This window comes from Amblyomma americanum, chromosome 3 (genome assembly GCF_052857255.1).
Source record: "Amblyomma americanum isolate KBUSLIRL-KWMA chromosome 3, ASM5285725v1, whole genome shotgun sequence".
NCBI classification, from domain to species: Eukaryota; Metazoa; Arthropoda; class Arachnida; order Ixodida; family Ixodidae; genus Amblyomma; species Amblyomma americanum.
Window position 1 is genome coordinate 189369939 of NC_135499.1, and position 21789 is coordinate 189391727.

Below are 21789 nucleotides of genomic sequence, written 5' to 3' on the forward strand. Positions count from 1 at the left end.
TTTCTCCGTTACGCTGTCACCTTCATTCGTGCCGTCAGCTGTGAATAATTTGCCCCCCCCCCCCTCCCCCCCCCCCATGTCACGCTGTGCCCTTAATCTTTTACTCCTTGCGGTGGCATGAGCATGCAGAGTGGGTGAAGGGACAAACGCGTGTTAATGGCATCCTAGTCGAAATCAAGAGGAAGAAATGGGCTTGCGCAGGGCATGTGATGACAAGGCAAAGGCAAGAAAACTGCTGGTCCTTAAGGGTAACGGAGTTTATTCCAAGGGAAGGAAAGCGTAGCAGGGGCCGGCAGAAGGTTAGGTGCGCGGATGAGATTAACAAGTTTGCGGGCATAGGGTGGGCGCAGCTGGCAAAGGACAGGGTTAATTAGAGAGACATTGCAGAGGCCTTTGCCCTCCAGTGCGCGTAGTCAGGCTGATGATGATGATGATGATGATGCACAACCAACATGCTCAGACATGTTCCGTGCTCTGGGCAGGAAGCAGACTACGAGGTGCGGCTCGATATCGCCCAACGGGCTTGCCGACTGCAGATGCCGTTCCTGTCCGCCGTGGCACGTCTCGGCAAACTGCTGTTCAGAATATAACAGAAAGTAAAACAAAACACACCCTAACAGGATGCTTCACGAACGTCAGCACAAAGAAGGCAATAGTGTAATGCTGTAAAGTCGCTGAAAGAATAATAATAATAATAGTTGGTTTTTGGGGAAAGGAAATGGCGCAGTATCTGTCTCATATATCGTTGGACACCTGAACCGCGCCGTAAGGGAAGGGTAAAGGAGGGAGTGAAAGAAGAAAGGAAGAGAGAGGTGCCGTAGTGGAGGGCTCCGGAATAATTTCGACCACCTGGGGATCTTTAACGTGCACTGACATCGCACAGCACACGGGCGCCTTAGCGTTTTTCCTCCATAAAAACGCAGCCGCCGCGGTCGGGTTCGAACCCGGGAACTCTGGATCAGTAGTCGAGCGCCCTAATCACTGAGCCACCACGGCGGGTAACTGAAAGAAGCGCAACTTTTGAATTTGCTCCTTTTATGGCAGTCAGCTTCTTTCCTCTGACCACGAAAAAACGCTTGCGCGGTTGCGTGGTTTCTTCGTGAGTCTTATTGGCACGGGTCTGATTTGCAGCTTAAGCGTCTGAAGTAACAGCAGCGTCGTAGAAAACGCATTCACACGTCCCAGACATGTGACTAATTTGCTGCACGCAAGCTTTAATTGCACGTCACCTTGGGCCGCCTAATTCTTCGGTTCTGTAAACATACACTCCTTTTGTTTTCCTTTGGCTCAAAATATACGATTAAACACTACCGAAAAAAAAATATTGATATAATCATTGTAAATCGAAGTAGACAAAAACGACAGTGCATGCGTGAGTTTATAAAATAATTATATATTTAACTGTTGACCGTTACGAAATAAACAACATGCATAGGATGATTGGTTAGTATAGAGTTAAAGAGTTTGCTGCGCAGTTAGTGAAATCTCTTAGTTTCATAGTGGAATGAGCAAGAGCTTAGCGCCCCACACTCAGCACACACGCACATACTGATTCCTACGATTGGCCAATCTTGCGCAAAGAAAATAAAATAAAGGAACGAATCAGGGAGGCTGTTCCGGCGAGTTGATCCGTAATGACAGAACATATGGCACTTGAACACACGGACAAATACGAAGTAGACAACATGGGCGCCCGTGTAGCGTCCTTGTTGTCTACTTCGTATCTGTCTGCGTCTTCAAGCGCTGCAAGTTTCGTCATGAAGAACGAAGCCACTCGCTTTCACGCTAATAATGTGCCCCCTGAAAAACAGCACGAGTGAACTGGTGTCGGAATGCAAATAAGCCGCCCGCGAAGGAGCAGAAATAGATGACTGATGAGTTTCTCGTAAGACCACACGACTGTGCGAGTTAAAAAGAAATCAACGAATGTATTTTTGGTCCATGTGTATTAATCAGGTGCATCTGTAGCACGATAACGTGCCTCACCAACCGGAATTCATAAAACGGGAAATCCTCAAGCTTGATTTAGAAATGTATACCAGACATTAACAGCACGAATAGGTGTTACTCACCGACGTTGGACTGTCGGAGTGTATCATCGGCAGTGTGTCCTCGCAGCGCAGGAAGGACATTTCGGGAAAGTAGCATGTTTTACTGATTCGGAGCTATGCGCAAGCATGTATATCACAGCGAAATCAGGACGGTTATTACAAATAATACCCGGGGCAAGAGGAATAATACAACACCAAAGCAAAGAATCCTTACGCTCTGGGCACTGTGCAAGCAAACACGAAACGTCAGACATGGCAGAGTACGGCCACTTCCCGTTTTCTCTGTTATGCAATGCACGCTGGGAACAGAGGGTGGCCGGGCAGAATGCTAGTGGTCTTTGAGAAAAGAAATCTTTTTCTCTTCTTTATCTCTCATGGTGGCGGGGTCACCTACAGCATCGGACGCCGGTATCATTGGAAAGAAAAAATCCATTCTATTCTCATCTTCATGGCGTGGGGATCACCGGGCCGCTTATATGTTAGCGGAAATGGAGCGTCTCACTTTATAAGTTTATAAGAACCAGTTTTCCATACACGTTGCAAAGCAGATTCTCTCGAATAAACGTTTAAATCGTCCGTTTTCAGGCGTTGTAAACTTTGCACCCGAAAAGAATAACCAGATCATCAAAGCGGTTCTCGCGATACCTTCGTTTTAGCAGTCATTACTGGCTGTAACTTTTATATAAGTAGCTTTATGCGCTACCAGATTTTAAGTGTAGGTGCCGGCGTCGTTTAAGAATCATGCGAAAGCGTATATCGGTGCACCTGTGAATGCTCAGAACATTCGGCCGGAGGTTTTCTTGTAATTTATTGATTATTAATTCAGAACACCCGAATTTATTACTTTTTACGTATTACCTGAACTTATTCCTAAAATATCCATTTAGTAATAAGCGGATCTCTTGTTGTTGGAAAACGGTTTTTAAACTTGAATCATGCCTCTGCTCTGTGCATGAAAGCATTATATAACTGGGTTTCAGAGGTATCTTTCTCGTCACAAGAGGTACAGGGGGGGGGGGGGGGGATGGGGGGGGGAGGGGGGGGGAGGGGGGGGGGGGCATGCAGCGGGTTATGCCAGGCACTGGGGAAACAAAGGGGATGCAACTCGACTACAGGTGTGCATGGTGCAACAAGCAGCGATGTCCAGCATCGACTGCTTATGCAGGAAACCACGAGAAAAGGAATGTCGCATCATAGAACAGCATTTCTTCCTCCTGGTGACTGTGAATGCGTGATTTTATTTCTGTGCTGCTGTTCTGAATTTGGGGAAAATTGCTGACCTCCAACATTCGAGTTCACATCTTGACGTGTCCTACCGACGCTGGCCAATCAGGCTGAAGCTTTTCAAGAAATAGCGAATTGCCGCTTGTGCCACTGAAGGATCCATTGGCAACATGTCACCTCTGAGACACATCTTGAGTAAAAAAAAAGAACAAAAACAAAGTAAAGCCCTGAGCTACAACAAAAGCCCTTTTAGTTTTGTTTTCTTCAATATCCGACAGCTTGACTGCTGCGCAGTAATCACAGATCCGTCACTTCCAGTGAAAAAGGAACTTTATAAGGTAGGAGGCACAAAAAAAAAGTTATCAACACTACCTGTGTTTTCGCATGCAAAATGCTATGGGCGACGAGAGCTTTTTTTTTTTCGGAGATCTTTGAGAGTGGGCTACACGGCCATCCCCTTCGAAGCGGTGGTCACGTAATGCTTTTCGGGCTTGGCGCTATCAGTTCGAGTAAAGTAAGGGAAAAAAAAATTTAAACCCACTTTTCTCCGTACTAAATGGGTTTTGTCGCCGGGAAAAAAAAAGACTCATTTTTGTTTGTGTCATTGTAGTTGCTTCGCCCCGTCTCAGTTCCTCTGTGGCTTTATTTTTTAAACACGGAAACAGCCAAAAAGAGACGGGGTATAGACTTTTACTGCCAGCATAGATCAGACAGTGTTGTTCTCAGTCGCTCTTCAAAAAGTACACTGAAGACATTCCCGTGTAATAATTACTCTCAGTAAAATATGATTCTCTGTTTTTTCTGCGCATTTTAACATCTTCCCGGCAGGAAAAACGCATTTATGGCATTTGAAAAATTTTTCGCCACTCGATTCACATTTCAGACGCCTATAAAAAGAAGTTCTGGTTGCCACCGTTGAAGTGAATGGCAGTATAGTCTAGTCTCTATGATTCGCGTCCCAAAATTGCAAATATGCTTGCAAAATCGCTCAGTGGTGGTGACCATTGTATTTCTTTTTTTTGTGAGTGAGTGGCATTTACTAGCTTCTAAAAGCTTCGTTTTCGGTGACAATGGTCTTTTCGTGATTAGGAAGCGGTACTCCAATACAGGCAAACTTCTATTTGTGCTCAGTCTTTCAAGGTACAAGAAGTAATTACCTTAATTATGCAACATAATGGACGTAAGCTTGAATGTATAGGTATGACATATAACCACTTCCATATACGAGTGATAAAAATGCGCAAATGTATAAAACGAGACTGAATTAAGGGGCAAAAATAATCATTTGAATGAGTGTAGCACTGGTTTTAGGAGGCACAGAGTGAGCGTGCTGCTGAGTGAGTGAGTAAATGATTGAACAAGTGAAGGATCCCTGCACGTATGAGACAACAAACCCCATCCCAGTTAGCTGGGAGTACCAAATAAAAAAAATTATGTTTCTGTGCCTTTACTCGACTGCAGTGGCGTAAATATTTGTATGCCGAATTTTAAATAACCTAGTTCCGGTGCCACAAACCACTTCTCCTGAGAGCAGCATGGAGCATCAAACTACAGACATTAAGGCATAGATGTCGCAAGCAACGTGATCTAGAAACAGGAGAAATATTCACGGCTCAGCTTGGGCAGTGAAATAACGAAACAGGTCTTTCAAGTATCTAGTTTAGTTTGCTTTCTTTCGTTTTTCCTCAAACTATCTTACAATTCCCGTTGCACAAGCACTCCATGTGTGAAACTTTGCGGGAAAAAATTTCGTTTTCTCACATTGAAATGCTGCATCATAGACTCGAACTGTTCCTCCGTGAATGCGAGAGCTTCCTGAGGAATGCCAGAAAGGAAAAGAGTGGATTAGATTATTAGGTTCCTCGCGCATAGGTGCACCAAAGTTGTGAAAAACATTTCACATTCGTAAACCAAACATGTTGACGGGATTTGTTTTTGTCCTTTATTATGAAATCGGCTTTTTGTCAGAATAAAGAAGATAAAAGAGAGTTTGAATGCCCGTTACTGGAGCCTTCATCGGGCCGGAAATAAGATTATTATTCTGGCTTCAGAACTGAGAGAAAGCTCCAAACAGCTATATATGTTGTGCTTATATGTTGTGCTTATATGTTGAGCTATATGTTGAGCTTAAAGGCACTGCGTTTAAAGATGTCTGCCTCCGCGGAATGTACAAAATGCTTCCATTAGGTATTTAACTACATTTCAATGTGCATAGCCGCATCGAGGAAACTCCTAATTTGGAGGTTGATAGGAACCGCGGTTAGGTATCCGTCCAGGAATAAATAGGTGCTTGAGAAATTGCTCACTTTCTAGTCAGTAACAATTAGAAAATTTAGCGCTGCCATGAATGCCGGCTTTTTTTAAATAATAATAATTGGTTTTTTGGGGAAAGGAAATGGCGCAGTATCTGTCTCATATATCGTTGGACACCTGAACCGCGCCGTAAGGGAAGGGATAAGGAAGGGAGTGAAAGAAGAAAGGAAGAAGAGGTGCCGTAGTGGAGGGCTCCGGAATAATTTCGACCGCCTGGGGATCTTTAACGTGCACTGACATCGCAAAGCACACGGGCGCCTTAGCGTTTTTCCTCCATAAAAACGCAGCCGCCGTGGTCGGGTTCGAACCCGGGAACTCCGGATCAGTAGCCGAGCGCCCTAAGCACTGAGCCACCGCGGCGGGGCTTTTTTTTTAAGAAGGGTTTTCTGGCGGGCTAGTTGGTGCTTCTCGTTCATGATTAACCTGCGCGAAAGAAACAGGGACAAAGACAAGAAAACACGTACACACACGGAGCGCAGAAAGGAAAACAGGGGCGTTTTTAGTCTTAGGTATTATGAACTGAGAAGGAAAATCTTTATTTTGCGCTACGAAAAGTCAAGCCTACTGGTTATGTCCAGAAATGTGCTCAATTTTTTTTTTGCATGAAAATTGTGTGTGCCATCACCGTTGGAAAAAAATGTGTACAAAATTTACAGATAATATTGAGGATATGCGTCTAACTATGCGCTTTATGCAAGAAGTTTCAGGGCAGTGTTTAGTTATACCCATCAGTTAGGCGAAGTGGGGGAAAAAGCCGCGTTCCCATGATGCAGAGCCAGCCTACTCTGAAGCAGCTTCAGAGACCAAACGCCAGCTGACTGTTTTTCAGGCCCCCTTTTAGGACGCTAAAAGAAATCTTGGTGTTTTAGAATTTGTATCAATGGATGTAATATGTTGGCAAAAAATACAAAACATGAAAATAACACCGCAGACCTTATTCCATGACACCTCGGTCTTGGAAAGGACAGACGGATGCTTCGATGACCAGTGCAGGCTATAGTGGTGCACATAATTTTGTTTCCTGTGCTATGTGATGTATCTTGTGTGGGTAAGAACAGCATGCTAGACTACGACAGCATTGCTGACACGGGTTTCTTTAGGCAGCAGGTATTTTATTCCTTTAGGGACATGGAAAGCAGCCAGACCTGAGAGCAACACACATGCAGCAAACAGTACCTGTCAGCGAGATGAAGTAACCAAATCAGGCGGACACTTAAGCCGCGCTTTTAAACGTATGGAATGATAGCGAGGGACAAAGCCCTCGGCTAACAGGAATGCATGATTTTTTCTTAAGATAACAGAGGGTTACTTACAGGTTTTATGGCATAAAATGCACGTGATGCAGTTAGAATGCATTTTCGGACAGCTTGTCTAAAGGCGATGTCATTCTGCAAGAAAGATCATCCCACGCGGGCAACATGCGTTTGCAGATTGAAATACACAGCTGAGCAAAGCTTTAACAAAGTATGCCACGAAAGCTGGTCGCAACCCTGTAACAGCGACTGATATCAGTCAGTAGAAAATAATGAAAAAAATGACGGCATGATGAACAGTGAAGCTAGTAAGCTGTGTTAACGCCCCGAGTTTAGATTAGCTTTGAAGCATGAGGGCAAGTATGACAACATCCGAACAAAGCGCAGCCATGTAGCGGCAAAAAAATGTTAACACATCTTAAATGTTAAAAATAATTCCAAATTAAAGAGAAACTCCTCCCGCTCCAGTACCAGTACTTGAGCGAGCGGTTTACCGCTTGACCGGGTTAATCTCTTTGCCAGCTGAGTTAAGCAGACACGTGGCTAAGAGTAAGCAGGACGGGGCCGGAAAGGCGAATAAGCAGGTGCTGATTATTAACTTGGTGGGATGAGGAGATTATTGGCAATTACATTCCCCTAAAAAGAGAGAAGTACGAAACAAATTTTTCACTGAGCTTTTTACTTTTTGATTAACGAAAATTCTTTAGAGCTGTTGTGGGATCAACTCATAGTATTGTGCTGCGTGGACTCAAAGTAATGCTTAATTGTAAAACACAGTTCTGTAACAAAAACTGCTTGCCTGTAATCGTGCCGGCGTCGAGTCTTCAGGGGCTAACCTTGCTTGCTATACTAACTGGACCAGAGTGATTCTTGACACCAACCAGGTATGCTTTATATTATGGCAGCAGGTAGCAATAAAATCTAGTTTATATTCACCTGTTTTTTTTTTTACTATACAGTAAGCCCCCTGCGCGCTGTTACAGGGTGGGAAAGAAAATGCAAAAGAAAAGCACCCTATACCGAATGAAGGCACACGATACAGAAGAAATGCACATTAGGACAAGAAGCCCTACTCCAGTTTTTTTCTCGGCGTTCTCGGTTGTATTGGTATTGTGGAAAAAGTACGGACCCAGACTTTAATTCAGCAACAGTTTTTAGGAGGAACGAGTACTTGAAGATTTTAATTCTGAATGTGTACGGTACAATGTTGTTTCAATAATAGCCACGCCGACGAGAATGCTACCGTTAAATTTAGTCGCCTTTTACCCGCCAGAATTCGATTCGGATTGGATTGGATTGCAACACGTTTATTGTCCAGCACAAAGGGGAGTTTTTTAGGCTCCCCGCTTAGACGACGGCCAAGAGGTCTTGACACTTGGCGGCGGCTTCGGCCACTCTGACGGCTTCTAGTTGGACATCTGAACTAGAGCTGAGTCGTAAAGCCTCCCATTGGTGGAGTGACTATTTTGCAACCCTCCGGAGGGGAAAGGTGGTATTCCCAAAGGATGTGATTAAGGTGAGCTTTATTTTTACAGAGCTTACAGAGATTTGAATATTCGGAATTCGGTTCGGAAATGTGTTGGTTTGCAGCAAAACTTGTTGGGCTAGTTGGTAAGCCATGATCTCAGAAGAACTGGTTCTTCTGACATCTTGGTTTGCAGGCTACGCCAAGTGGTGACCAGGTTCTTGGTTAGTGTTTTGTCGGGCTGGGGTGCATCTAGTCCTGCTGAGTCTGTAATGTTGTGTAGTCTCTCGGTAACACACAAGACGATCCCTATCTGTGAAGCTCTCGGTACGACCTCCAGCTCGAAAACCGAGACCTCGATCCAGTTCGTGAGCTGCTTAATTACCAGCGAGGAATGCGTGTGCAAGTGTTCAGATTACTTGAATTTTTCGATCATCCATTGCGGTCAGCAGGATTCCGTTCGTCAACGGGGTCCCTCTGGCGAAGTTCATCACTACAGCCTTGTTATCTTTGACTATAATTTCCGCCTTCGTGCCCGCAATCGCGAGCGCGATGACAGCTTTCTCTGCAAGTTCCGGGCAGCCCGACATGATTGGGGCGCCGCTTCTGAGATACATTTCGGCGCTAGCTACCGTTATCACGGTTCTTCCGTCCCCACAATTAGCTGCGTCCACGTAGGCCACATCTTCTACCGAATAGTCTTTGAAACGTTTGCCGATGGCTTCACCCCATTTCTCCCTGCCATCCCTGTGGTGGACGGGATGCATAGGTAGTAGTGGGATCCATCTCATACCACGCATACTTTTAAGCATATCTACTTTTCAACCTAGTTTATTTGCATAATTTACATCTAGTTTCTCCAGAATCTCCCTACCCGTGACGCTCCCAGACAGTCTTTCGTACAGCGAGATTTTTACGGCTTTCTAAAATTTCGTCCAGCGTGTTGTGGGGACCCAGTTCTAGAACGATTTCGGTGGGGGTTCGGATGGGCAGCCCCATCGCTTGCTTGACACATCTGCGAATAATTCGGCCGAGTTTTTTTCTTTTCGGCCCCCTTTAGATTAAGGAAGAGAGCTACGCATGCTTTCCTGCTCATTACGAAGTCTTGTACGAGTCTAATTTGAGCTGTTTCTTTCATTCCGTATCGCCTGTTTGCGATCCTACGGATAGTGGCAGGGGTTGCTGCCCGCAGAGATCCAATTTACTTATTTTTCCCCATTTAAACCGCTGCTATGAATCTTTAGCCCTAGAATTCTAATCCGGTCTACGTTCGGGATATTCAGTTGGGCGTATCTAGTTTTTGGCTGGTATAGCAGCATTTCTGATTTTTGCTGGGAGCATCTGAGTCCCCTGCCACTCACATATTTTTCAACTTCTTCGATAGCCCTTTGCAGAGTACCCTCCGTCTGGTCATCACTTCCTTTTGCCATCCACATGGTGACGTCGTCTGCATACATGCAATGATGTAGCCCCTCTATCGCGCCAGTTTGTCTGGGAGCCCAATCATGGCCACATAGAATAGATGTGGGGACTGAATGAAGCCCTGTGATGTTCCCTTGCTGCCTAGCTCTATGTCTCCTGATTTACTCTCCCCGAAGTGAATTTGCGCAACTCTATCGCAAAGAAAATTTCTGAAGTAGCTGTAGGTTTTTTCGCCTGCTCCTAAGTGCCTATATGATTGTCTAGGATCGCCTTGCGCATGACGCTGTCGAAGGCACTCACTAGGTCTAGACCCAGGATGACCTTCGTGTCCCGCGTGTCGGCGTCTAGAATTTGATGCTTTGGTTGCAGCATTACGTCCTGCGTGGAGAGGTGAGACCTGAAACCCATCATGGAGCTGGGATAGAAGGTGCTGTCCTCCATGTAGTTGGTAAGCCGCTTCTGTACAACGCGCTCCATTAATTTTCCGGCACACGAGGTTAGGAATATAGGTCTGAGATTCTCGATCAAAAGGGCTTTTCTAGGTTTAGGAATCTGGCCAACCTTAGAAGTCTTCCACTGCTTAGGTGTTTCGCCCGCCTCCCAGCATTTCTGCATCTAGGCAGTGAGTGCAGTTATAGCTTTATCGCCTAGATTTCTGAGCATATTGCTGCTCTACCCATCCGGTCCCGGTGCCGATTTTGTATTAATCTACAGATTACGGTTCGCACTTCGGATTCACTAATGGGCCCACCCAAGTGCGCGTTGGGTGTCCCGTCATAATTGGGGAGGGGTACCTTGGCGGTGTCTCCTATATACTTGGTTTGAATGTCCTCGAGCAATTCTTTCTCTGTGCCGTCATATTTATGCTGACTCTTTTGTAGATTCTGCACCTGGCCGTTTTACAGCCGTCGGGGTCTGGGAGGTATGTGAGTAGGATCCATGTCCTAGCCTGACCTATATTTCCTTCCATTTTGTCGCATATCGTTTCCCAGTTTTGTCTAGATGGACGCTGGAGCTGCCGAGCCGTGCGGACGTCTCTAAGGTGAGCTCCGCAAATTTTCGATGTTTTTCGACTGGAGTCAGCGCCGGAAGTCACCGGGACCACCAGGATACCAAATTCACGGCAAGAGAACCTGATTTTTGAGCGATTTTCATGATCTTCAGAACGTCGCCCCGACGGCGACGCTAAACCTAGCGTCGATTCCGACTGCTGCCCGCCCGCAATGCGCCGGCGAGACACGTAGCCAACCCCTAGGGCATGAAACCGCGGCCGAAGATCGCTATGTAAGTTACCGTAGAAAAAGAGACGCTTACGTCGAAGGAATTCTCTATCAAATTCGGCTGGTTCGAGATAAATAAACCTAAAAGTGGCGTTCGCTCGCGCGGCAGCCACGAGGCAAGGGGAAGTCAAGATGGCGGACCGAATAGAGGAAGGAGCCAAGATGGCGATCACGTGGCCACCAGCTCAGCTAAGAAAGAGGACAGGAAGATGGCGCTGCGTTCGGTGGAAACGCAGCATGTTCGCCTCTGCCCCGGGCTACGTTAAGTCGTGATTAGACCGAAGGGAGGACTTAGAACGCTCTCGGCGTGCAAAAGTGAGATGGTCTCGGACATCGTGAGGACGGCTGAGGGGACTGCGCTGGCTGACGCAAGAGACATCACCTTCAGTATCCGATAAAAAATCACTGATTTATTACATTACAAATGCTTTTAGAATCAAGCTGATTTCTAATAAAGCATTGTAGATAGGTATTATGACGGAAAGACGAATAGTTGTTGGAAATGTTTCCGTTTCCATGCTAGCGCGTTCCAGTCTAGTAAGCTGTCAACAATACATGGTAATTTTTCTTTCGTCCATTGTGGGCGGAGATTTTAAGTGGAAAGAAAATACTCAAACCGCATGATTGAGGTGCCTGAAAGCCTGCGGTACAGAAGTTCAGAGATGAACATCCGAGTAGTATCATATCTGAGCAAATGACATTGACTATTCGACGTCTACTTTATTAACACCAACCCACTGTGAAGAATAGGTAATTTCGGGTTCATTCTTTATTGCTGAAATTTCGCAATCTTCAAAACCTGCTAAACTTGCTTTGGCTACTGGAACGATGCGATTTCTTTTCAGTTTTATAAACATTTCTATTTCTACAAAACAACCTCAAATCGAAACGCTTCCACCATTGTTGTCACCGCGGCTATTTCGTCTGGTCGTAGTGGCGATGAATTTGCCATGGGCTGTGATCTACGGCTACCGGCTCTAGGATTCCGGATCGAATCCCTGCCGCGGTAGCCCAGTTTGAGTAGAAGCGACATAGAAAAATGCTCCAGTGGTGCTCGATGACAGCGCATGTTAGTGAAAATCAAGTGGCCGAAATTAATGCGGGACCCTCCAGTATAGCGCCTGTGATAGCACGCATGTCGTTTTGGGACTTTTAAGTCCCCCATACGTTACGATGACTATTACTGATGACTAACTCCGCGTTCGGTCATCAATGTGAGAAAAGAGGCTGTTTGGTACTGCAACACACTGTTGGCCATTTTTCGTTCGTCCTCGATTCCACTAAGCAAAGCGCTTTCAAGTAACGAAGAAATGGGATAATCTTACCTGTGTCTTTTTGTGTGCGTTATAGCTGTAACAAAGCTGCACCCCAATACAAGCTTTTTCAGCCACCTGCATTCGGTCAGAAATGTAAACGACATAAATAGTTTCCTTTTTTTTTTGCTGAACCATGTTCAGAAATTTTAGACAGGCGCATTTTTTAGGCGAGAAGTTGTTTAAGAACGCATTTTTTTTCGCCGATCGTAAGATTGCACCGTAAAAATAAACATATCCGCAGATCCATGTTTGGGACGCTTGGAATTTATGCTATTTATTGTGAAAAATGCGTCCCATTGCTTTTATATGGCAGTCTTAACTACTCTATGTGAGCATAGGAAGAATTTTAAGAGCAGGCTTCTGCTGCGGATCGGCTGACTAGACCGTTATCATCAGTATGTTACTAACAGTACCTTACAAGTTTCCACAGCTGCCACACGATTGAAAGCAGTGTCCAAGAATGCTGGACTTACAAGCTAACAACGGACGTAACAGATGAACAGTGAAATAATAAAGGACAGCAACATTTTTTATTTCCTACGCGTTCTTAAGCTGCGCATCGTTAAAAGGAGATGTAAGCCTAAGGCATGCTTTTGAGCAAGGTGGTCCGACTATTATGACACCACTGCAGCACAAAAAAAAAACGACGTTGAGAAGAAAGGAGACACACACTAAGAAAACGCAACACACAATCTGTGAATCTGTAACATACAGTCCGCACGTGAAATATTTGTTTCATTTATTGGTTGGTTTTTTGATTGCACCATAATTATAGAAAATAGCGCCGTGTGCGAAGCGTTCCAACTTTTGTGAACATTGGTTGCGGGAGTGTGCCAGATGTCATTAGAAATTTTTAGAGTCCTAGGTTAAGACTCAGCCAACCATTTAAGGCGGCTGTGCTGAATGTCCTGGTTAGCCCTGTGCATTGCTCTCACGCTGCAAGTGTCAGTGGAGAGAAGGCGGCCGGCTCACTTTCCAGACAGGAGAACTCATAATAACGTGAGAAATTGTCTTGACATCTCTGTTTGCTAAACTGCCAGACATTGGATCAAATATTAGAAGTCATGTAGAATTGATGAGTTTTAGTAGGCTGTTAAAGCGCCCCTGAGGTCACGAGACGCATGATGGTTGATGTTGAGGTGGTTGGTGACATAATCAACGCCAGAGTCTTTTAGGTATACTTCCAGGTTGAAGATTTTCCCATTTACCTTAAGTAAACTATATCCTGCACCAATTGCGGCAATGGTGCTTCACAAAATTTTGCAATCACGCCTCCCTCGACCTTCCACGAATACGTTTCGCCTTCATAACGTGGCCTGTGTTCCCCTGAGAGGAAACCAAATGTTTTTGCATTCAGTACACTTTGAGGAACCTAGTGGGGGCAAGAACAGCCGAGTTAACTATTGTATTAATCGGAAGTCTTAGGTATCACATGGTCGTTATCCTATTCTTTGCGCAGCTCAATTAACTTGTTACTTTAATTTTTCTAGAAAAGCAACTCCTCTTGTCGAAACGTTGGCTAGCGGACTTAGACTCTCCTCCCGACCGTTCTTGAATACGTTTTGATTTTTCTAGAATCTCAACATCCTACCTTTTATCTTCTGCGGTTATATGAGCAGTTCTTGCTACTGGTCACCCATTGGCTTTTCATCCCCTAACGGGCCCATTATTTTGCGAAAATGGTACCAAAACGACTGTTTAGTATTCATGCTGCCATCTGTTGGCAAACAAAAAAAAAGGTGTGAGGAGACGTTTATTCTCTCCTTTACGGCGTGGTTCAGGTGTCCTCCGAGATGTGATGTGTTACTGCGCCATTTCCTTTCCTCAAAAACAAAAAAAAAAACGAACCCTACTCGCCTTCAACCGGAAACGGAGTGGCAAAATATTAGAGTCGGCTTATGACGAGCCTGACTCGTCCAAGTCCGCTGTGATGTTAAATGCTATAAACTTTACCCCTGCATGATGTTCCGCTTCTCTGGGCTGCATGCTGGGAAAAATAGGTCGCTGACCTTACCGCATGCAGACTACGCATGCTAGCCATTTCACGTTGTTTGCTCAAGCTGCACTTACGCGATTAAAATTTCATAATTATCATCACCGCCAGACGTTTTCAAAATACTGCCATGTGTGCTATGATAAGGAGCAGTTTTTATCCGCGTGGTACCTTAATCATCGCAGGCGTTGTCCACGGGTAACCCAGGATAATGTTCTTGCCGCACTTTTGGATGTACTTGCTTGCAAGGGCTGCGCCTCGAGACGCTGTCAAGATTCCTGTCGAAAAGAGGGATTATCAGGTACAGCTGCGACACGACTCGTGGGGGTGTCGGCAGTGGAGTCACGACCTGAAATCTCTCTGCACGAGTCAGAGTGACAAGTTCACACTGAATAAGACCGACGTGCAACTGGCCGTATCTATATGACATTGTCTCATGTGAAACTAGGACAAGGGTCATAATAGATAACCAATATTTTGATAAAAGCCTTGTCTTTGGCAATGTTCGATACAAATAGTAGTAGTAAGAGGTTTTATTAAAAAAAACGGCCGTGGCTTAGCTTGGTTAAGCCTGGTGATTGCGAAGCAATAGTGTGTTATTCTCGGATCAGCTGGTAGTGTGGCTGGTGGTAGTCTTGGGTTATGCTAGTGTTACGGCTTACAGTGAATCATCTAAGAGGAAGTCATCCGTCGAATCCGTGTATGCCGACAAACATTTCCCTCACCAGTCTGCCCATTACAAAATCTTCCAGTATCGATTGGCCGACGGTGTGGTAACACTCCATTTTCTCCGCGTCGTAAGATATGCCCACTCGGTGCGTCACTCCGACCGTAGCGCCCCTGGTGAGAGGAGCGGGAGTTAGGCCGCCGTTGGTGGCTACCGCCTCGCCTCGCGACGTCTTGAGATGGGGCCCCGTTTTTACACAGCTGGTGTGACGTCACACCGACCGTAGCGCCCCTGGTGAGAGGAGCGGGAGTTAGGCCGCCGGTGGTGGCTACCGCCTCGCCTCGCGAAGGCGTGAGATGGGGCCCCGTTTTTACACAGCTGGTGTGACGTCACTCTAGGTCACGTGGTGTGACGTCACGCAGCGAGGTCACGCTAAAGGTCAATGGTGCCTACCACCGCCTCGCCACGGAACGGGCTGAAGTGCGACTTAAAGTAGTATTGCTTCGCAATAATAATAATAAAAATGAAGGAAACGATTTTTGCTAGCCCCGGCAACTGCCATCAATACTGAAGCACCTGAGCTGGGGCAGCGGAAATAATGGATAGCAGGCAGAATGGAGAAATGATATGAAAGAGGTGAGGGGTCAGGAAGAGGTTATTGCCAATTGTATCGAGTGTGCTGGCATGCCACTAAACATGGCCAGAGGATAGCAAACCCAGTGGCGCCTTCAGCCTGCTCTAACCTAAACTTGCACCATGGTGCCCCTTCACTGGTGCCCTGAAATCCTCTCGATACAATTGTCAATAATAGTTTTCGGTCTCCCGCAGATTCTACAGCACAACTTTTTTTTACCTGAGGCATAAACTTAGAAATTCTCCTCCCAGCGTAAAACTACAGACATATACGCATACATCAGGCCAAAGCTCGAATATGCTTCGATAGTACGGGATCCATTTGCTAAACTTAACATTAACAAAGTATAGAGGGTTCAGAGAAAAGCTGTTCTGTTTATTTATTCAAAGCTTAAAATCACCGTCTCCTCCACTCAGCTTATGGCGGCTAATAATATTGAATCACTTGAAACGCGAAGAAGAAAACACCGTCTTGACTTTGTTTATTCTCTTGCTTAACCAGAAGTTAGCTTTGGACCCAGCTAAGTACTTCTTCCCTTTATCCACCCGACATACTCGGCATCACCACATTAACTCAGTAACACCATATTTTGCTAAAATTGACTGTTTTAAGAATTCGTTTTTTCCGCGGACAGTATCCGATTGGAATAATGCTATGGCGTCGATTTTTTTAGTAAGACTAGTCACTTTTTTCTTATGCATGTTTCTCTTGATTTTGTTCTGCACCTTTCTGAAATACTCGTATGAATGCATGCCTGTCCTGCTTGGAGCCTGACAGGGGTATGCAGTATGTATCAATCAATCAATCAATCAATCAATCAATCAATCAATCAATCAATCAATCAATCAATCAATCAATCAATCAATCAATCAATCAATCAATCAATGAGCAAGCAAAGAAGCAAACAAGCAAGCAAGCAAACAAACAAACAAACAAACAGATGTTTGTCGAAAAAGTGTACTTTTCAATCGCAGAATCGACAAATTTTTTAGTTCTTTCATCAGTTCTCTACGACATTGGAAGGTGAGTGAAACTGTTGTAGATTTCAAGTGCGAAAATGTTCTTTCAAAACCCATGGCATGTGTTTTCTCTCTGTCAGGCGAACTAACTACAGGAGCCGGCCCTTGTAAAGAGCACTGCGTGGCCGGTTTTGAAAGCCTGCGCATGCCTGCCTGGCCTGTAACTCCTGGATGCAGTCATTCAGCAAGGCAGGGGTCATTAAAAACGAATATAAATCCCGTTTATTTATTAAACAGGCTGTTTGCTTTTCTCTTTTCACGCTCTGTTTCTGGCGGCGCTTGAGGCTTCTTTGCAGAGTAGTTACCCAAGGAAGCAGCGCTCGCTTTACAAAACATCGTAGCTTGTATTTACAACTGATGTTGCTCTTTTAACGCGCGATGTCACGGATAACAAAGCAGCAATTTCAAACGCTCAGCTTCACGCGGGAAAACAATGAAGCACAGAAGAGAAGAGACGGCACACTTACCCGCGCTTTTCCCGCACAGTTCGAACTTAGCGCATCCTACTTTGTCAAAACTCAAAGGCAATATTGTGAACGTCAAAAACAGTATTGTTCCCATTTTTTTATCTCACGGCTTATTTCAATACATTTGAGGGTCGCCCTTATATCCAGGCTCTACTGCCTACCACCACGATGAGTAGCCAAGTCCGAGGCAGACTTCATTCACTGCGCGACTGCGTAGGGGAGCACTAGTGATATATGGCGCTGCCGCAGATCAAGCCATTTCTGTCGACGGTCACTACAGGGATATTTACGCAGCTGGAAAGAGGAACATATATCTCGGAACTGTGAAATTTCACTCTCCTCGTTTTCCTCATTACGGGCACCCTTGGGCAAGGAGGTTGCCGAGTTTGTGAGTATATTCCTGCTTTTTGGAGCACAGTTAATGTGATACCCCCGTCACACGGGCGCTGTAAAGGTACTTTGAACCAATGCTCCATTACTCAAAGGAGGAATACACGCTGCCATACGGACGCGCCTAAGGACTCCTACTTCAAATGAACTACAAATCAAGGCAGCTCGAGTTTGCCCTTTGAAGCTGCAAGGGAGTATTATTGCTCTCAGCAAGTAACAGTAAAAATAAATTGCGCAAGGAACCATTGAATATTGTTTTCAGAGATTTGGTTCGTAAAATTATTGCCCCTTTAAAATACATTACCTGTTTTGTGGCGGCCTCACCACGCCACACTCTCGTTCCGGATTTACACGCGCCACGTAACCATAGCAACTACGGCACCATGTCAGCCATGTTGTTTGTTGTTTGCAGCGAGTAGTGACGGACAGCACCAAGCGACATATCTACAAGGTCGTTGCCACTAGAGTGAAGTGACTGGTCGCTACTGCTCGCCCACGCTACCTGCACGTCGAGACTGCATTCCTGCTTTTTTTTTTCTATGCAGTTTCATGCTTGTTTTTTTTTTGTGCCGACGCAAGAGTGGCGGTGAACCTGCGGTGGCTCAGAATGCACAACCGCCAAAACAACGCACCACGTGGAGCGAACGAGAGACTTGGGCCCTCATCTCGCTCTGAGAAAAGCCCCTAGACAGCATCAGGGCAGAGAAAGAAGGAACGCGAAGTTCTACGAGGCCATTGCGCAAGGCCTCACCAGGAGCGGGATTATTGAATCCCGCATACAGGCGGAGTCATATATCACCCAGCATACAGGTAATACATTTGCTGGCTTAGGCTGGTTCCTTGAAGCGTAAGGATTTTCACGGCCGCAGTCATGATAGTGTCCTGAGCTGGCCGCTAGTAGGTTTGTAGGAATCGGTGCGGAGACGCTGCATGGTTTCGTGAAAGTAGGCGGAGTGAATTTCGATAGGATTAAGCCGCATTGCAGTTGACGAGATGGCGGGAAGAAAGGTTTTATTTGCAGCGATATCAAAATCAGTTCAAAATTAATATGTAGCTGCTTTGAATGTGCTGACCCCACCTTGTGTACTGCTTTGCGCGGCGCCCTGGAGATGCACTTTTCACCATAGATCATTGCCTCTTGTAACCTTCGTATTCTTCCTTGCAATGTGCTCTTACCACTCATCGTTTACTATTTATTATGCTGCTTATGTGCAAATAACACATGAGCGACAATTGGAAATTCTTTAGGACCTGTGGCAAAAAAAAAAAAACGAACGATGGGCTCAGCGCCAGTTCCATCGATCAATTTTGCTTATATTCATCGGTTTCTGCAGGCACCCTGCGAGCCAATGAACATTCACTGGTCGAATAGATCGCACCAGTGAAGCAGGTAAGCAGCAATTTTCTTCGGCACTGCAAAAGTGCTTTCCATTAATCACACAAGTGAACCAAACGCAGGTCATGCCACTGTGCTCAAGCGCTTTTAAACCATACTTTGTGCACATTATAACCTGGTTGTCTTGCAGTACAGAAATGACACCATATATTAATAAGCCAGTGCACTGCCACGGTCTCCTACATGCATATTCATATGCAAACTTGCAATCTGCTTTCTTCAAAAATGAAGCGAAATTCTCCATTCATATAAGCAACTCCGCATGTGAATGTGAACTACTTCACTGCTGGATAGTTATTTGCTTGCTGTTCCAAATCGAAGGCTATCTGTATGAAGCAGTGCAATTATTTTCGATTCACTTAAATTTCAGCGCAACTGCCGTGAAGCACGTAGTTTTGGTGCGAAATCAATGCTTCACGAGGTATAACAGACTCACCGAATTTGTGTGAAGCTTGACCAGCTGGCTACTGCACGAGAGAACTATTCTATCGCCGCAGCCCATCACGTCTGATGTTAAACTGCAACACACTCTCGTGCTGTGCATTTCACAACGTCCCCTTCATTAACTAACACTGATATCGTTCCTTTATTATACACACACTCGTGTTGTGCATCGCACATTGCCGTCTTCACCAACTGATGCTACTATCGAACTAATATCGTCGCCAGACGTGCCAACGACCCAGCAAAGCGAGAGCATGAGCCAACCTGGCTGAACACATGCTTTTGCATGTCTAGCGGTTTAACTACGTAAAATCCGTCCACGTTTTTTTTTTAAAGTAGTCTGCACAACAGTGGTTACGTCGACAATGCTTTGCTGTTTTCATTTATGGAATGTGAGAAGCACATGTATATTCTCTTGCATTCGTTTTTTCAGTTCATCGCCAGCATGGAAAGTGGAACAAGCTCACCACCGGACACTTCTGAGGAAGATTGGGATGAGCCAATGTCATCGCAATACGATTCCTGTTCAGCTGCGTGCGAGGACAACAACGAGAAGCAACGCTTGCGCAATAGAAAAGCGGAGAGCTAGAGCTTTCAGCAGAAGAGGCTTGAAAAACAACGCCAGCTTTGGAAAGCACTGCCACATACAAGGAAGCTCAGTTGATGGAGCGCCATATGAATGCACGAGAAAAAACTTGTCGATATGGTGTGAAATAAAGCTTGAAAGAAGTATAGAGTTTGCCTGTTTAGAGTTTGCCTGTTAAGTGTAGAGTTTGCCTGTTTTCTTCTTTAAAATGGTGCTTTAAACATCACGTGGGTACGTCATGTGCCGCACACGTCAGCGCATTCAACGTGGACGAGCGTGAGACCCAGCAGGTGCTGCAAGCGGACTTGAACGACAGAAAGGGACGACGGCAACTGAAGAGCTTCAGTTGGCAGCAGCAATCGCGGGCAAAGGAACAACCCCCTAAGAAATTCTGTTGTGCTCGAAGGTTGGTGCTACCCGCTTCATCTTTTTGCAATTATTACTGCTGCGGCTGCTGCGGCGATTTATTCTCCGAGCGGCTTCTTGAGTGTCTTGTCGCATTCACTGTGCAGTACCTGGTCGTAGTGTGAAAATGCCTACATATGCTGAGCAGGCTAAACGATTAAAGGAGCTTGAGGCCGCTTCTGAGGGCAAACTGGACATATTGGCAGAGAAGCTTGCGGCGAAATGCCAGGCGAAAACGCAATCGTCCGAAGAGGATACTGAGGCACTGGATGCGGAAATCGCCAGACTGGTTGAAAGAATAGCTAAGCTCACCTCTTTTGTAGATCAAGTGGGTGTAGAAAATACCAACCTGGCTTCCGCCAACACCGATTTGAGCTCTCAGAACGACACTCTGTTAAGGAAAGTAGCCGAGCTGTCTAACGCTGTGATGCTGAGTAGGAGTTCACGGTTTCTTGGAGCTTCTTGTGGGCGTAAAGAAGCCTGGCCAGTTGAAATTGCTCTGAAGTTACTCCTGTGTTGATCGCCTGAACGCACAGGTGTAAGTATGCACGCGAACGCAACTCGCATCCTATGCTTCGGGCTCATAGCTGCGTGTTTACGAGTTTTGTTAGTACTCTATACTGCCGCCTCATTTCGCAAAATTTCGAATACTTGTTCGTACGCCGACAGCGTTCTAAATATCAGCAGCACGAGCATCAAATACAGTTTGTTCACTTTTTCCGGGGAATGGGGCGATATTGCTCGCACATAAAACTGCGCCAACTTTACATAGCGAAATAAATTTCGGTTCATGAACAGCCGGCGGAAAGCCACGCGATGCCTGTTCGCAAGAGTTCGCACTGAGATTGGTGCTTATCTGCAGCTAAACGAAAAACCCCAAACTAGCGCTACCGAGAAAATAGTAAACTGTGCATACCATCTGCTGTGACAGTTTAAACGCGCGCGTGCAGTCGGTCTGATGAAGGTCGGACACATTTATTGTTGAAACGGCTATGCCAGTTTGCTTGCCCGGGATTAAAGACAATAGTGGGAACCTTCCTCGAAACTTTCAGCCCGCAAAAGCAGGCTGTACCGTAGCTACGATTGCGCCACCACGAGTCTCCTCTCCGATTATGGCGCTTAGAGATTATAATACTTATCCAGATTATGACGCTTATCGCTGACACTGTTCATGGTTTGCGCATCCAATGAAGGCATGAAGCGGCTGCTGCCTAAAATGACGCTGAAAGAACGCCACTATTACCGGTCAAACGCATACATTCGTTGCTTGCGCGAGCGCCGAAACACGCTCCGTCGCGGCAGGAGTGCCGTTTCAGAAACGGTTTTCCTGGGCCTTGCTTCCATCCTTGCACAAAGTAAAGTTTAGCACTACCGTTATAACTTGCTTTTCACTTCGTGAAAAAGGTTTGCAAGTGTATGCTGCGCTAAAAATAACGAGGTTGTCTTGAGTCTCTGAAACATCTC

The 21789-nt window shown here is 45.6% G+C and overlaps 1 protein-coding gene across 1 annotated transcript in view; it reads right to left on the reverse strand.

The window, feature by feature from the left end:
- Positions 1-3271: 3271 nt before the first annotated feature.
- LOC144123548 (uncharacterized) overlaps positions 3272-21789 on the reverse strand; it is an 80117-nt gene continuing 61599 nt past the window's right edge. Inside the window, exons 2-6 of the mRNA XM_077656365.1 lie at positions 14489-14595; positions 12334-12399; positions 6902-6976; positions 5037-5090; positions 3272-3465 (exon numbers count right to left, since the gene is read on the reverse strand). Coding sequence (XP_077512491.1) covers positions 3364-3465; positions 5037-5090; positions 6902-6976; positions 12334-12399; positions 14489-14497 — 306 coding nt within the window. The 5' untranslated portion in view covers positions 14498-14595 and the 3' untranslated portion in view covers positions 3272-3363. The remainder of the gene's footprint in view (positions 3466-5036; positions 5091-6901; positions 6977-12333; positions 12400-14488; positions 14596-21789) is intronic.